Below are 16,747 nucleotides of genomic sequence, written 5' to 3' on the forward strand. Positions count from 1 at the left end.
CTAGCGAACATGCATAACTGCATCCTCACACACCCCGACACACATCCGTGTTTATTTCTGCATGGATCAACCTGTGAACATACTACAAATCATGAGTTCGGCCTGATAACCTCCGATTCCAAGCCAGCACCCCAGGATTCATTCCAGCCTTCCTTTCCCCTTATTTGTAACTCCTTTCTCCAGCAGTGACAAACTCCAGCTTATCACCCGAAAGCACTTACTCGTTAGCTCAGTCCCAGCGTGTACGTAAAATAGTTTCACAAACTGCTACCGTAGCCCTTTGAAAAATGTAGTAAAACTAATGCGTGTTATCTGCATACGGCTATTTTTGTAGTTAGTCTTGTCCAACCAAGATACGATTTTCTCAAGTTGTTTGGGTTCCTTCCCTTCTTTGCCACAGTGTGGTCCTGTTGTTCACTTGTAGGGCCGTTAGGTTCATTGGTTACTATTTGTATGCTGCTTTGGGTTCCTCCCACATCCTGGTTGGTGTTAACTCTATTTATTTCTGGGGTGTGCGGAACTTTACCGCGGTTCTCAGAGTCAGAGCTAAACAAAAAGGCACGCTTACTCCCCCTCCTCTGTTCCATCCTCTTTCCAATTCCCATCCGCCCTTGTAGATAGCCAATCTCAGTAGTTTCTGGATTACCTCATCCTATATTTCTCTTGCATTAGTGATCCCTGATAAATCTTGATACAAATGGACAAGTACAGTAGCCAAGGCTGAAAGGGACATGGTGATGAAGAGTACAGATTTCTTAAGGTGGAAGGTGTGGGTCAGTTCAACAGGTGAGCTGCTTAGACCAGAAGAGGTGCTAGCCAGGGGTGAGGAAACCCTAGAATGGGGAGTAGGGGGCGGCGGGTGATGAATATCCATGTAGCCTTGAGGTCAGCTGCAGCCGTAGGCACTGTGGCTCATCTATTTTTTTTTTTTTAATTTATGATAGTCACAGAGAGAGAGAGAGAGAGAGGCAGAGACACAGGCAGAGGGAGAAGCAGGCTCCATGCACCGGGAGCCCGACGTGGGACTCGATCCCGGGTCTCCAGGATCGCGCCCTGGGCCAAAGGCAGGCGCCAAACCGCTGCGCCACCCAGGGATCCCTGTGGCTCATCTATTAACTATCTTCTGGCAAATCTTTCCAGGGAACGAGGCCTTCCAGAATCCTAGAGAAGCTCTTCACAGGTGGCATTAATTCATTGTAAGTAATAAATAGATTCAAGCCGTGGAAGAGGTGGACTGTAGTAGACATCACGGTTCACCCAACTTCCTGGTTCCCCATTCAGGACACAGGCATTAATTCCCCTCTCCTCCCCTGTTGTGTTTTCTAAAGACTCTTAAGTACCGGTTGCAGCATTATGTGCATATAACAGACCCTTATTTTTCTATAAGAACAGAGTATAACAGGGACACCTTGGTGGCTTAGTGGTTGGACGCCTGCCTTTGGCCCAGGACGTGACCCCGGGTTCCTGGGATTGAGTCTCGCATTGGGCTCCCTGCAGGGAGCCTGCTTCTCCCTCTGCCTGTGTCCCTGCCTCTCTCTCTGTGTTTCTCATGAATAAATAAAATCTAAAAAAAAAAAAAAAAAAAAAAAAGAACAGAGTATAATGGAACAATAGCAAAAAGCACAACAGGGTGCATTTCTATGTTAAATCATATGCCACCGAGAAAGAGGAGGGCCAGCAGGAACTGGAATAGTCAGCCCAGTTGAGATGTGGCCTGGGGCTTGAGGAGTGGGGAGAACTGGACAGGAGTGGCCTTTGGAGCCACAAGCAGGATTAGTGGGCATTTCTAGCTTTCCTCCATCATTTCCCACTTCCTTTCCCCTTTCCTCTCTGCCCTAGGCGCACTCTGACCTCACAAGCTGTTCTGGCTGTTGCACCTTTCGTTTCACCAGTAGTTAGTCAAGACAAAGCTAGATTTTTTTTAAAAAAGATTTTATTTATTTATTCATGAGAGACACAGGCAGAGGGAGAAGCAGGCTCCCCGCAGGAAGCCCGATGTGGGACTCGATCCCAGGCCCCCAGGGTCACGCCCTGAGCCAAAGGCAGATTTAATCACTGAGCCACCCAGGCACCCCAAGCTAGAATTTTTTTGGAAGGAAATGTACTATTTTGGCTCTCCAGTTTCCCCAAGCCTTGCCCCCTGTAGGTTCATTTGGGTCTCTTTAACAGTAAGAGCAAGTCTCCAGCCTCCGTCACCAAGTATTTCTTAGCTCCCGGAGCCCCACCGTGATGTACTGTCCCATTAACATGTCCTATCATCAAAGGCCCATGAGGACAGGCCTTTCAGCACAACCCCTACTTTGGCTGCTTCTTTGCTCAGTTGATCCCAGAGGCCAACGGGGCTGATTCCTGATGTTTACAAAAGCACAAATCCTAGAAGCATCAAAGCAGCTCCAGTGGGCTGAAGAAATGGGGTCATTCACAGACCTGGGAGGGGGAATGTCTCTGTCTTCAGAAAGAAAGACTCCTAAAAAAGTGCTTGTGCCTCTTCAAATCCCAGATGTTTCCCCAGAAACCTTTGCAAAGAAAAAGAAAACAACGGGGCTCCCAGGTGGCTCAGTCGATTAAATGTCTGGCTCTTGATTTCGGCTCAGGTCCTGATCTCAGGGTCGTGGGATCAGTCCTGCATGGGGCTCAGCGCTGAGCATGGAGCCTGCTTGGGATTCTCTTTCTCCCTCTCCTCTTGCCCAGCATGTGCATGCACACGTTCTCTCTTAAACACACGTGCACATACACACACACACACACACACACACATAAGAATTGGGTCCTAGATACCCAATGCTTTTGGGATGGACAAATTCTTTTTGTGCTCCCACGTGCCAGGCACTATGCGCGCTTCTTTTCACATCCGTTTACTTGATCCTCATAACAGCTCTGTGAGGTGTGGACTTTCCGCCTTCGCTACCGATGAGGAACAGAGCTGTAGGGACGTTCACTACTAGCCAGCATCACTCTTCTGTCTCCAAAGCCCATCGCACTGCCGTGATGTAGACGGGTGTCATATACATCACACAAGCCAAAAACAAGAGACAAAAACCAAACACCCGTTTATCTTCAGTTTTGTGGTTCCCAGCCACTGGAATCATTTGCATTACAATTATTACATAGCAGGTAATTGGTGCTAATTGGGTGAAGATATAAGAATGAGACTGTGATTGCCTCTCCCGATATGCATGACGTCACAGCCTTCTCTTCTGCCCACAGATGGCACATGCCTAGCTTTACATGCACAGATGGCGGGTCCCTAGCCTCATGCACGCAGCTGCACGCAGCTCTCCTCACCTGTGTGTGGATGATCTGGATCTCCCTTCATGTGCTCACATGGTACACGCCTACCCTTGTGCACACCGAGGACATGTACTATTCTTAAGTGCACAAGTGACATGTCCTAACTCACGGGAAAATGACGTCGGACGTGTGATAAAGTGCTTTGTAAGAGACATTCACAGTATCTTCCAACTGTTCAAGTTTAAACCATGTCAGACTTTTCTCTTTCATGCATCAGACCCGCTTGCAAAAGCCGGGGTGCCCTAAGACAACCGTTCAGCATCTTAGCTGTGGTGATTCCAAACAGTGCTTCCAAAGGTAAAATCAGAGGTGTAAATTTTGCCTTCGGGGATAGGGAGCACGTCACATGGGAAGGCACAGACCCGTCAGCCGACACGACGAAGCCTCCATCAGAGTGACCGCGGTGCGATCTGCTGTGTGCAATGGATATTCACGGATTTGTCTGCTCAGGACTCCTTTTCCCTTTGGCACAGCACTTCTGTCACTCTCTCCAAGACCTGCCCTGTCAGTGCCTCGTGACCTATTCCCGGCCACTTGATTATTCCAGGGATGAGCACTTGACCCACCTGGGCCAATCCGAGTCCTTGCCTAAGACTTTGGTAACAGGGACTTACAAAGACAGTTGACTTTTCTTTAGTGACCAAAACTGAACATTGAGGCTGCCAGTGACCAAGCAAAAAAAGTCGGTGTGCAAGCAAACGATCAATGAAACCAATAGGCGCGCGCGCACACACACACACACACACACACACACACACACACACAGAAAGGCAGAGGTAGACGTGAAGACATCTGAGCATTTGAGTTCTTGGTTCTGATGTGGCACAGGTGTTCATGAAGAGGGCCCTGAAATCTTTGACCAAGTCCGTCTTTATGCGGAGGCTAGTCAGGGGCGGTTTTCAGTTACTTCCAATCAAAAGAGCCCTTACCAATACCGAAGGATTGACAATCCCTGTCACGTTAGTGCTAATGTACCACAGCAAACATCTACAGAGAGGCAGACCCGCGGCATTGTCTCAACACTCAAAACACAGATCTGGCCCAGAGCTCCTGCCAAAGATGGTTCATATGGTGTATTAACTTTTCAGAAACTTTCCAAATACAAATTTATGATAAGTACTTAAATAGTATCACAAGTACTTCAGATACATTTAAGGTACCCGCCTAAGTTTGCGTAGTAAACTTCTATGGATCCGGCTTTCTAAACAATAAGAGGTTCGAAATTATCAATTTTTTCCTTATTCTATGGAAACACATGAAATAAGGGAACCTAAGGGAACCATGGGTAACTAAGGGAACCATTCTATAAAAACACCTTTTGGGGCACGCCAGGGTGGCTCAGTGGTTGAGTGTCTGCCTTCAGCTCGGGCCTGGATCCTGGAGTATCAGGATCGAGTCCCGTGTCGGGCTCCCTGCATGGAGCCTGCTTCTCCCTCTGCCTGTGTCTCTGCCCGCCCCCTCTCTCTGTGTCTCTCGTGAATAAATAAAATCTTAAAAAAAACACAAAAACAAAAACACCTTTTGGGATATACTATGGGGTCAACATGAACACCTTCAATATTCTGTGTATTTCAGTGCCTGAATCATCAAAGCTATATGAAGCCCAGCTTGACCTTGTTTGGAAGTGTATTTTGGTCTCCTATAATTCTATGATGTAACTTGCTTATAATTGGTGCATGAGCATCATGGTAATAACAGTTACTACGCTGGAGTTCCTACCACGTAGCAGGCAGCCACTGTTCTGGGAGCCAAACATACACTCCTTTAACCCCCACAGCAATCCTCTTGGGTAGGTACTGTTCCCTCCATTCACAGATGACGGAGAGGTTACATGATTTGCCCAACGTCACACAACCACGAAGAGGTTAAGCCGTGGAGAGAACAGCCTGACACTACAGTCCACACCTCTTAGGTAACTAGGAGAGTTCACCATAGTAGCTCTCAGGTTAAGCGGCATCATCAAGTAACAAGACATCCTACTTCCCCTATAGAGGGGATTTTAATGTACTATTTGTTTACAAACTCTTTGGATTTGTAGAATATGGGTTGGGTATCAGTGAGGCGGGGGCCTATGCAGGAAATCTTTTATGATGAGGGCTTATGAGGTGATTTGGAAGAAAGCAACGTGGTGGATCCCCTCAACCCAGAGGCAGCCTCCATCCCCCAGGCTCTCCCCTCATTTCTTTATGGTGACAGCAAATCTTTCCAAGTCTTCCCATCTCCCTTCCAGTAAAAATCAGAACCCTTCCTGGGCCACGGGCCTTGTAAATCTTCCCAGTCTCCTTTGGGACACTGAGCTTCAGCCACTCTGGCTTTACATTTCTCCCATCATAAAACCTTTAGATAAGCCATTCCCTCTGACCGGTACACCATCTGTGCCACCTAGGCAAATCCTACTCATCTGTTAGGCCTTCCCTGAACCACAGACCACATCTGTGGTCCCTTCTTATAATCTCACAGCATCTTGTACTTCTTTCTTGTCATATGTATGACAGTGGTCACAGAAAGATTGTGTAATTACCGAATGTATCTCTTCCTGGCTCTAATTGTGGGCAGGGGCTGTGTTTGCCTTGTTTGCTGCTGAATCCCCAGCACTTAGCTCACAGTTTAGCAGGTAGTTGGCACCAAATAAATACTTGGAAACTAAGTAGAAGGATTACCAGCCACCAGCTGAAGAGCAAATAAATACTCGAGACTCCTTGGCATTGACAGACCTGCTGAGTGTGGAAGGAGACCTGCCCAGACACGGGCCATGCTAGAGCAGCCTGGCAGAGTGGTTAGCGAGCCAGAGGATAATAACTGAGTCGACCCAGAATTTTTTTTCCCCCTTTACAACTTTTAAGTGAGTAGCAAGCGGTGAGGGCAAAATCATGATTTTGTGAGCAACAAAATCCAATTTTAATAGTGCTAACATCTCGATGGAAGAAATTTCAGATCAGAACGCCGAGGCCCAAAGTCAAAGAAACATAGTGCTTTTTTTGATGCTATCACGTCTTGCCACCAACTATGTTTCTATGATTACCACTGTTGGCTTTTAGCTGGCAGCCCTTTTTATGCTTTATTATTATTATTTATTTTTTTGCAAAGTTTTTTTTTTTTTTTTTTCTGATCATCTCTTTACTGATTCCTCGAAACAATCTTATGCGGAGAGCTGGTGCCATGGCCTGGGCGATGAAGAAATGTTTCCTCTTTCAAAGACTCTATTTTTTTGGCCGATAAGCATTGCTAAAGAGGAAGCAATCAAACCTATCTTGCTGGCTGCGCCCTCCACCCAGCGCGCGGCTTCCTGGTCGCAGACGCTTTCGGATCCTCCCGTGCAAGGGTCTTGGATTCAAAACACAGGACTGGCACGCGTGGGTTGTTTTTTGTTTTTTTTGTCTTCTTGAGATCCCATCTCTCAAGTCTGATGGCCTGGAAGGCATCGCCCGGGAACCGGCCGCGCAAACCCGGGGGGGGGGGGGGGGGGGGGCACCCTCTGCAGCCTGCACCCACGTGACATCAGCCCCGCGGCCGGGAAGCCGCTCCCGGGGGGGGGGGGGGGGGGAGGGGGGCGCCCGGGGGCGAACCCCAGAGGGACGGACGGCGGGGATGCAGAGAAAAAGAAAAACAACAGAAAAGCGGCAAAAAACAGCGCAGGAAGCTGCGCCTCCCGAGGCAGGTGCTGCCCCGCGGGGAGGCCGCTCCGCAGCGCCGCGGCCCCACGCCCCCACGCGCGTCTCGCCCCGGGGCCCCCACGGCCCGGCCCCGCGCGGAGGATGCGCGATGCGCGCGGCGCCCGGAGCGGCCAACGCCTCCGCCACGTGCCCGCCTCCCGCGGCCAGGCCGCTCGCGATTGGCTGGAGGCGCCGTCCGTCACGGGGGGCGGGCGCGGCGCCCCCAGGCGGGCGCTCCTATTGGTCGCGGCGGCGGCGGCGGCGGCGGCGCGCGCGCGGCCCGGGCGAGCAGGGGAAGCCGGCGGCGGCGGCGGCGGCGCGGGCGGAGGCTGCCGGTTTCGTAACCGTCGCTCCTCGTCGCTGACTCGCGGGGCTGCGAGGCCTGGGTGCGTCGGGCCGCGGCGCGCGGGGCCGCTCGGAGCGGAGGCCGCCTGGGGCGGGCGGGCTGGAGGCGCAGGTAAGGAGGCCGCGGGCGGCGGGGGGAGGAGGCCGCGGCGGAGCCGGCCGCTCGCGTGGGTGCGAGGCCCAGCCCGGCCCGGGGCGCCGGCTCTCGGCTCTCGGCTCGGCTCGGGCCCCGCGCGGCGTCTGATGCAACCTGCCGGCAACACCCGGCGCGGCGGCTGAGCTCATCCCTGGCGGCGGCCCAGCGCCCCCCGCGCCGCGGGCGCCTCCCTCCGGAGCCGGGCCGGGCGCGCGGGCGCGGGGTCGGGGCCGCCTCGGGGCGCGGGGGGGCTCCGGGGTTGGGGCCCGGGCCTGCCCCCAGCCGCGGGGGGCGCTGGGTGTCGCGCGGCCGGCCAGGTGTCGGGGAGGCCGGTGCGCGTGCGCGCTGCGGGGGGGCGGCCCGGCCCGGGGAGCGCGGGTGAGGTCCGGGAGCGGCTTCGGCGCCCAGCCTGCGCGCAGCGGGACCCCCGCGGGAGCCGATCGCCTTCACGCGGGATGTGCGACGCCCGAGTAAGGCTCGGGAGGAAGGCCCTGCTCTGACCGCGGAGCTGCGCACCTCCGAGCCCAAGCCCTGGCCGGCCCCCAGCACCTGGCGCGCGTGTCCGGGGGTGAGCCGGACGCCAAGTGGGTTCTCCGCCTGCGCGAAAGCGTCCTGGGAGCAAGGCTGAGTCGCCCCCGGAGGCCGGCGAGCTGGACAACTTGGCCCTTTCTTGGTTGCTGCTTCTGGTGGGTGGGTGCGCGTGGCCGATTCATTTTTATCCTTTTTAAGAATTTTTAAGATTTTATTTATTGGTGAGACACACACACACACACACACACAGAGGCAGAGACACAGGCACAGGGAGGAGCAGGCTCCATGCAGGACTCGATCCCGCAGCCTGGGATGACGCCCTGGGCCGGGGGAAGATGCTCAACCGCTGAGCCACGCAGGCGCCCCAATTCAGTCATCTTTAATACCCGCCCGGGAAACAGGAGGAAACAAAATTTCACTTTTTTCAGAATGTCCTTTAAATACCCAAGAGCACGCCATGACTGTCAGCGGTGTGTGTGATCTTGGAGAGATTCGGACAGCACATGGGGAGTCCCTGGTGAAGACAGGACCTCCTGGGGCTGAGTCTGGCCTTCCAGTCTAGATTGCCTCACCTGATCACAGTGATGGTAAATGTGAGTAGCCACGATGTCAGGTGTATTGTGTGTTCTTGGGGACGAGTGCTTCCGTGGATTCTTGGAGGTGCATTGGTCTCCCACCTTTTAGGTTTTCCAGCTCTGTTGGGTAAAAAAAAAAATATTTTGAGTATGATTTCCTTCTAGAGATGTATTTATAAACAATGCATGTAGTATTTTGTATGTGGTAAATCATACCAAAAGTAGAGTAGAAAGATGGTGTTTAAAAAAAAAATGAAAATATATTTTCTCCGTACTCCGGTGGATCACTTAAGTACTCCCTGAAGGGATGTATGCTCCTTCATGGACCCCCACGCTGGGTCATGAAGCAGGCCGTGGCAGCTAAAGGGAAATCCTGCTCATCTGGGTACGTACCGACTTTGCTTACCTGGACACCACTTAAGAGTACAGACTTGTCACACCCCGGCAACACACACCTAAGACGTTGAAGTTATTCACTGGAACACATAGCTGGGCGACATCTTTATTTTCTAATAAAGATTCTCAACTGAAATCAAGCAAAGAGCAGGCAAGAAATGTTGATTGTATAGACTGGGCACTCGAAGTAGCAAGTGGAATTGTATTTTTATTTTCCTGGACACCTTTAAGAAGGACTAAGAAATTGGGGTAGGAAGACCATAGTATCTTAAGAACGCTCTTGATTTAATTATGGTTGTTTTAAGAGATTGCAATGCTAGAGGCTCTCATTTTTATAGAAGACATTTATAAAAATACATTTTTTTTCTCTTAGCCCCTGAGCCAGTATGGGACAAATACTTATCGAGCACCACTGTATGGCCAGCCGTGCGCTAGATGCTGGGCACACGGATATGAAGACAGTCCTGCCTCTAGCTTAGTCTGCAGGGAGCCACCGTACAGAGCTGGCATTGAAACTGGGGGAACAAACTGAACAGCCACACAAGGAAAAGAGAAAGCGTGACCATTTAGGTCATCGGTAGTGGTTTGGTGTTGCTGAGCTGTGAGGTGTGAGGGAGCAAGGGCTGGAGACAGAGTAATACCTTCAGTTTGACCCTGGACACTGGAGCAGGTTGGAGTGCTAGGTTGCTCCGGAGACAGCGTTTGGAGGGTGCCCCTGGGAGATGATGTCAGCCTGACGTAATTCAGTGGTGTTAGGATGGACGGGGATGGTGGTTGTAAAGTTCTTTTGGGAGGGGGGTGAGTGGGACTATCAGATACTGATGATGGTGCAGACTGGGAGTAAGGGAGAAACATCTACAGATATTTTGTGGTCACTCACTGAGGAAATTTGAGTTAAGAATATGTGGGGGAGCGTGGGAAGGAATATCTGGTTGTACATAAGGTGGAAAAAAGATGACAGGAGGGTTAGGAAAATTCTTGACAAGTTTACTTTCCAAATGAAACTTGAGAGAAATTTGTTGTACTCATTCTAACCTTTCTGAGTTTTCAGTGTGTTACTGATTTGAATGAATGTTATTTGAATTAAGAAATTCGATTTTATTTTATTTTTAAGAAACTCGATTTAAAAAAAAAAAACTTGCCCACTCAGATCCATTGTTAATCTGCAGCAGTGGCTCTCAAACCTCAGTGTCAGCAGAATCACTTGGAGGTTCCTTTGAAAGAAGATTGCTCAGCCTTCTTCTTAGAACTCATGGTTCCTGTGTCGGGAGCAGCCTGAGAATTTGCATTTCTGACAAGTTCCCAAATGATGCTGCTGGTCCAGGGACATGCTCTGAGAACTACTGCTCTTCAGTTTCCGTCCTGCTCCCTGCTTGAATGATTCACAGGCAAGGAAACAAGGCGTCACCCTGTTTCCTGTAGAATGAACTTTGGAATAGTATTTGTCCACGTAGGAGCCAGACTTTCATTTAGGATTGAATATGCAGATTTGAAATAAACTAGTTTTTTTTTTTTTTTCCCTCCATTGTAGGTGCTCAGTAAATATTTGTGGAAGGAACAAAAGCATAGATGACAGTGCAAACTGAAATGTGTCACTTTGGAGGCAGCTATTTTGTTTATGTAAAAAAGAACTGATAATCTGGAATTAACTCTTCTGGACCACTTGGCCCTTTGACCTCTTACTTGGTTCACTTTCCTTAATGGGTAATTATTTACATAAAACTTGCTTCCTTGGTTTTAGTCGAGGAACTTAAAAAAAAGCAACAGTTTTGAGTTTTTTATTATTTCCGAGTTTCCTTGCTTATATTTTTACCAATTTGATAATTACTCTTTGTTTTTCAAGCCAGAGGGCACATTTTCAGAGCCCCCATCCCCTCTCCCATTCAGCCTAGTACCTTAGCAGGATGAGTCACACTGAGGTAAAAGCTCTTCCTCATTCCTGTATCTTTGGGTACAAAAACGAGCATGCCCACCACTGAATTTGGAGCCTGTATTCGAAGTTTTTAGTGACTTGGGAATAAAAAGCATAAGGGGGAAGAAAAGAGTTTTTAGTGACTGATGTTTGTGGTATATTTTCAGAGTCAGAAGGCATCTTACCATTCTGCATCCCTCATTTGCAAAACTGGCGGAACCAGAGTTGCCCTGGTTCCTGCTCTGTACTTTCTAGATCATGGTTATCTTTGAGCTGTCTATATAAATTGGCTCTAAAGATTAAAAACATAATTGCTGTGTGAAAAGTAAAAAAGTTATATGACCATGATCATGATAGTTGAGACAATTCTAGGAGAATACAACAAGTCTTAAAAAATCGACTAAAATTCTTATGGTCACTTTACACCAAATAAGCAGTAATGCAGATGGCCACTAACACTAATTAGTGGTAAGGTCGCCCCAATTAATGCTGAGCTGCCACTGTTTTAACTGGAAGAAAAATAGGCAACATAATAAATTATCCCGGGAAATTAGGAAATGCCCATTACTGAAGATAGACTTGGAGTAGATATCCATCCGTGGTTTGGAAGGAAGCTTTCTCTTTTGCCTTCGTTTTGGAGTCAGAATAGATGACCCACTGACTCAGGGCTGCGTGCATGGCTTTGAAATCAATTGAAAGTAATGATATATGGAGTTTTTAAAAGGAAAGGTATTTTTTAAAGATTTTATTCATGAGAGAGACAGAGAGAGAGGCAGAGGGAGAAGTAGGCTCCATGCAGGGAGCCTGACGTGGGACTCGATCCCAGGACTCCAGGATCACACCTTGGGCGGAAGGCAGGCACCAAACTGCTGAGCCACCCAGGCGCCCCACCTTTTTTTTTTTTTTTTAAAGATTATATTTATTTATTCATGAGATAGAAGCAGAGACACAGGTAGAGAGAGAGAGGGGCAGAGAAAAGGAAAGATTTTTTAAAAAGCAGGCCAGTGAACACAGTGTTTACACAAGAAATGCCCGGCTAAAGGTTTGGGTGAAGCTACTGGAGTCTACTAACTGAGTTTTTCCTAAGAACTGAGATGATGTACCCATTTGACGCATTTCATAATTTTGGCTCCAGGTTTTTTCCACTCATGCTGGTTTAGCAGTTTTGTGAAAAGAGGATAGCTGCGTGCTTTGTAACGCTGCTTTCTGAATTTTCAGGAGTGTTGTGATTTCTTGGGCGACGTCGCTCATCCACTGAGTCAGTCTGTCTCGAAGTGGCCTCATGATCGGATAGGTATGCTTTTGACACATCTTGAGGCGATTGTAGTGACCTAGTTGGATTGATAGTAATCCAAGGATGACTGGTTTCTGAAACTGTGGCTTCGTTTCTGTGGGCAGCAGTGCAGGAGCTCTTCAGAGTTGGCATGGCCTCTGAGTCGCTTGGGCCGTGTCGAGCGGGTGCCGACTCCGTCTCTGTCTGGCCTCAATTCCATACTTGGTCTTCCTTGGGTGCATCATTAGGGCTTTTGTTTCTTTCTTTGTGGTTTCAGGTTGCCTGTGTTGAGATGTGTTTATAAAGTATGTCAAGAGGGGAAAAAAACCCTGTTAGAAGCAGCATGCTGGGATGGGCCAGCACGCTGAAGGTCCCAGGGCTCCTGAATCTCTGATCCAAGAAGCTAGCTTCAGAAATCTGTGTAAAGCACCCTCTGTGAGGTCATGAAAAACAAAACAAAAAATGAGCCTCCCCTCAAAAAAAAGGCTTTTCAGAATATCGCGTAAAGACGTACTCTGGGAGAAAAGTCAAGCTCTCAGTGACTCAGTCTCTGCATATCGGCCTAAGGAGCGAGCAGTGATCCTCGAGTTGTGGAGAGCGGGCACTCTGGCACACTGTTCTGTTTTGAAGTGAGCCAACAATTGAAACTTTGTCCCCCTTTCTTTGCAGGTGTCTTCTTCTATCATAATTGAACTCAAGTTTTCCGTGTTTAACCCAAACATCTCAGGTTTCTCCCTGGCAGATTGCCAAGTGCTATTAGTACCTGTGTGCTACCTAATTAGCAGTATTCTTTTGTTTTTCCTTCCATTTTTGATAACAATCACGGACAGGCCGTACCCCCCAGGGATTCAGGTGGGCTGGATTTGGCCTTACGGTGCTCCTGTACGAACTTATCTTTCTAAATTAAGTGATTTAGACTTCTGAAACATTGGAACGGTTGGCAGCTGCTGTAGACTGTTCCCAGCATAATCAATTAATGTTGGCCTGCTGTGCGGTACACGCACGTTTAATCTCATTTGATCTTGTCATTTCAAACATTTTAATGCAATTTATTTTTTAACTAGGTACATGCGAAGATTTCTTGCCAGCTTAGTGTGGAAACCATTGATCACCTTGCCCTCGTTTCTGCCTGTTTTGTGTCAGCGCGAGAGAGTGCCCAAATGAGCAAGATAGCACAGCAGAGCAGTACTCCGGGGATACGCGTTATTCATACTCAGGCTCATGCCAGCGGCTTACAGCAGGTTCCTCAGCTGGTGCCTGCTGGCCCGGGGGGAGGAGGCAAAGCCGTGCCCCCAAGCAAGCAGAGCAAAAAGAGTTCGCCCATGGATCGCAACAGTGATGAGTATCGTCAGCGCAGAGAGAGGAACAACATGGCTGTGAAAAAGAGCCGCTTGAAAAGCAAGCAGAAAGCACAGGATACGCTGCAGAGAGTGAATCAGCTCAAAGAAGAGAATGAACGGTTGGAGGCAAAAATTAAATTGCTGACTAAGGAGCTAAGCGTACTGAAAGATTTGTTTCTTGAGCATGCACACAACCTTGCAGACAACGTGCAACCCACTAGCACTGAGAATACAACAGCAACTTCTGATAGTGCGGGACAGTAGACCTCACTCACCCCTTCCCGACTTCACGACTTGTGGCTTGAACGCTAAAGGTGTGACTACCTGCACCGCTCGCATCAGTGGCCGAACGTTGTCTTGTTCATCATTCAGAGATCCACTGAAGGTTGTTTTCTAGGATCAGCACTGAAGAGTTGATTAGCTAAAAATGTTAGCCATGTAATTTGAATATCTAGTTTTAAATGATACGAATTTTTTTGTGGGGATAAAGCAAATTTTTAAGGTATATGGTAAAAAGAAAACCCAAAAACCAAGAACCCTGGACCTTGTTGTTCTTAATAAACCCTCATTTCCCAAGAAATGCTTCTTTCTTAGGTTGATAAAAGGAACGGGGAACTAGCAGGTCCTGCAGGAGGGTCTTGGTTTTATTGGAGATGATTAATTAGGCTAAGAAAAGTTGAATGCCATCTATGTTAATGTATTTGTGATTTTTTTTTCTAAATTATGTATTATAAATCCTTAGGGCTATAGAAATCAATCACTTTGTAATTTGGAGTGATTTTATGTATGACATAAACCTTGTTTTAGCCTAATTTGTTTTCCCCCAACAAGTGTTAGTTTTTGAGTAGCAGTGCCAGGTTAAGTAAATTCCATTGTGTTTTAAGGCAGTATATATCCAGTTGGCTTAAAAATACAAATAATTAGGAGGCAAATAGGTTTCCTAAAAATAAAGGTAAAGCATATTAGAATTATGCTTTCAGGATACCTTTGGGTTATTCGATTCGCAATTATTTTGTTTTTTAACAACAAAAAACCCCCAAGAGCTTAGAGATAAACTTGTGTATCAAAATTTTTGTTTCCAGTAAGTGAATATTTTTAAAATACCATTTTGACAGCTAAGTTAGTAGACAGATGCCTTAACAGTTTAGTAATTGGGATTTAGGTAGTTTCTCCTGTGTCTAAATATCTGCAATGGGGCCATGATTTTTAAAGGCAAAAATTTCTTTGAAGGATCATTTGGCGTTTGATCTTAACCAAGTGATTATTAGAACAATATATCATCGACTGTATGCCGTCTCCCAAAATAATAGTCTAAGAAAACTTGAAAGCGTAAGGTTTAACCTTTAATTTATTTCATTTAAATACATCTTTTTATATTGTTCTTGTGACGCTTCTTTTTCTAGTTAGTTGGCTCTTCTAGACTTTTTGTACCACTGCTTCTGTTTGTTCATTTGTATGCTTTTGTGTCCCATAAATTATTTTAGAAAGAAAATACTGATAAAACTCAGGATAATGACATTTTTGTTGAGACTAAAAAAATGGCAATCACAAGTCGGGGATCGCTAGGGTCTGGTTCATAGCAGTGTTGGTGGTTTTGATTGTTCTTGTAGATTTCTTTCTTTTTTTTTTTTTAAAGCACAATTCTAGCTCAGATTTGTTGGCATTTGTGTGTGTGTGTGTGTGTGTGTGTGTGTGTGTGTGGCTGGGCTGGTGACAAGAGGCTGAGTCACATCTGAGTAAAAAAGTGTGTGTTACCAGGTATCTAATTTGAACATGGTCACTTATTTTTTGACCATATTGTTTCATACTAGGGCCTGGAACAGTGTAACCAGGATGTAACCCGAGTTGCACCGTTGGGCTGGTGCAAGAGTGTTGTCTGTGCCCCTGGGGCAGGCGAAAATACCACCGTGACCTGCAACTCAGCAAAGCCATTATTGCGGCCATGAGCCTCTGCCGCATGTGACTGGAACCCAGGGTTGTTCCGTGAGAGCCACTGTCCCAGGAGGGGTGACTCCCTGGAGAGCCAGGAGGCAGGATGGAGGTTTCTGTTAGGGTCCAACACCAGTTTACTTCGGCTGGAGTATCAGTCTACTTCTGGGTTGACAGATATTTTGACTAACTAGGAGGTAACCCACAGAATCCTACTGAATCTTTAATAGCTGATTGATGTTATATAATTAACCTAATTAGAGGTGCAGTTAGGTCCCCCGAATCTTTAGGCTCCTGTAAAGGTGCTACAGACATCGTATTCCCTTGTTTACTAAAAAAATGTCTTTCAGAAATTGTCCCTATGGAATTTATGGTCGCCAATTAGGTGAACTGACTTAACGGTCTTGGAAAAGCGGCTTCAGGGAAATCGTCAGGGGTGTGCACTTGAGATTTCAAATCAGAACATTGAATTGAAACTTCTGGAAAAAATGGTTCACGCTTTCCAGTTACCGTGCAAATCAGAACTTGAGCACAAGCGGCCACGTGTGCATCGGACAGAAGGGTTAACCGTGGTCTTGATTCTCACTGAAGTGTCTGGGAATGAAAGTTTTCAGTTTGGTAGACGTAAGAGTATCACTGAGGGAAACCAGGTGTGGGGGATGGGAAGCCTAGAGCTTTGGGATTTGTAAAATGGCTTTTGTAAGTCCTGTAGGTCACACATATGAACCATTAGGCTTTGATCTGCCTTTGCCGGCAGGTCCAGTGGTTTAGGAATTAGGCTTTTAGGGTCAACGTCTGGCTGCATCTGAGTCCGCGATGGAGGCGGGTGCTTTCCAGCTGGTGTTGGCAGCAGGTGGTGAGGTGGGAGCAGCTCCTCTGCTGTCTGGCCCCTTTCGGTGACTGGAATGGGAGCTCAGACTTTGGACAGTCTTACTAAGTAGTAGTAAGATCCTAATAAAATATGACCGGATTTTTTAAATTTAGGGTCACAAGTGTGAGACTCTGCAGTTCACGATGAAAAGTCGTATGTGCAATTTAATATTTGGTATTAAATCAGCCTCCGATGTTTCTCAGTCCCCATGACAGGGCCTGACACTTTGTACCTGAACAACCCAGTTAGCACTCAGCGTGCTTCTTTCGATGCCTTAGAGATAGGAAGCAACTTTTCTGTTTGACAAAAGCTCGGGAGGGGAAAGTCCATTCTATAGCTGTTAGATCCTCCTCTCAGGAAAAAGTCCTCAACTTGTTCCTTTTTTTTTTTTTTTTTTTTGTTCCTGGCTTTCCTCGGTTTGTGAGATTACTCTATTTTTTTAAATATAATTTTATTTCTTTCAATGAATTTGAAATAAAAAAAACTTTGGAATAA

General features: G+C 47.5%; 1 protein-coding gene across 4 annotated transcripts; it reads left to right on the plus strand.

The window, feature by feature from the left end:
* Window positions 1-7,243: 7,243 nt before the first annotated feature.
* Window positions 7,244-16,747, plus strand: CEBPG (CCAAT enhancer binding protein gamma). Of its 4 annotated transcripts, XM_072750103.1 has the most exons (3): window positions 10,523-10,631; window positions 12,058-12,133; window positions 13,177-16,747. In XM_072750103.1, the coding sequence occupies exon 3, from the start codon at window positions 13,273-13,275 to the stop codon at window positions 13,714-13,716; it is 444 nt and encodes a 147-aa protein (XP_072606204.1). In that variant the 5' UTR covers window positions 10,523-10,631; window positions 12,058-12,133; window positions 13,177-13,272; the 3' UTR covers window positions 13,717-16,747. The 4 variants fall into 4 exon arrangements, with proteins under 4 accessions (XP_072606194.1, XP_072606211.1, XP_072606186.1 ...); XM_072750093.1 differs by lacking the exons at window positions 10,523-10,631; window positions 12,058-12,133 and adding an exon at window positions 7,244-7,401; XM_072750110.1 differs by lacking the exons at window positions 10,523-10,631; window positions 12,058-12,133 and adding an exon at window positions 7,992-8,111.

The sequence above is a fragment of the Vulpes vulpes genome, chromosome 1 (genome assembly GCF_048418805.1).
Source record: "Vulpes vulpes isolate BD-2025 chromosome 1, VulVul3, whole genome shotgun sequence".
Taxonomy (NCBI): domain Eukaryota; kingdom Metazoa; phylum Chordata; class Mammalia; order Carnivora; family Canidae; genus Vulpes; species Vulpes vulpes.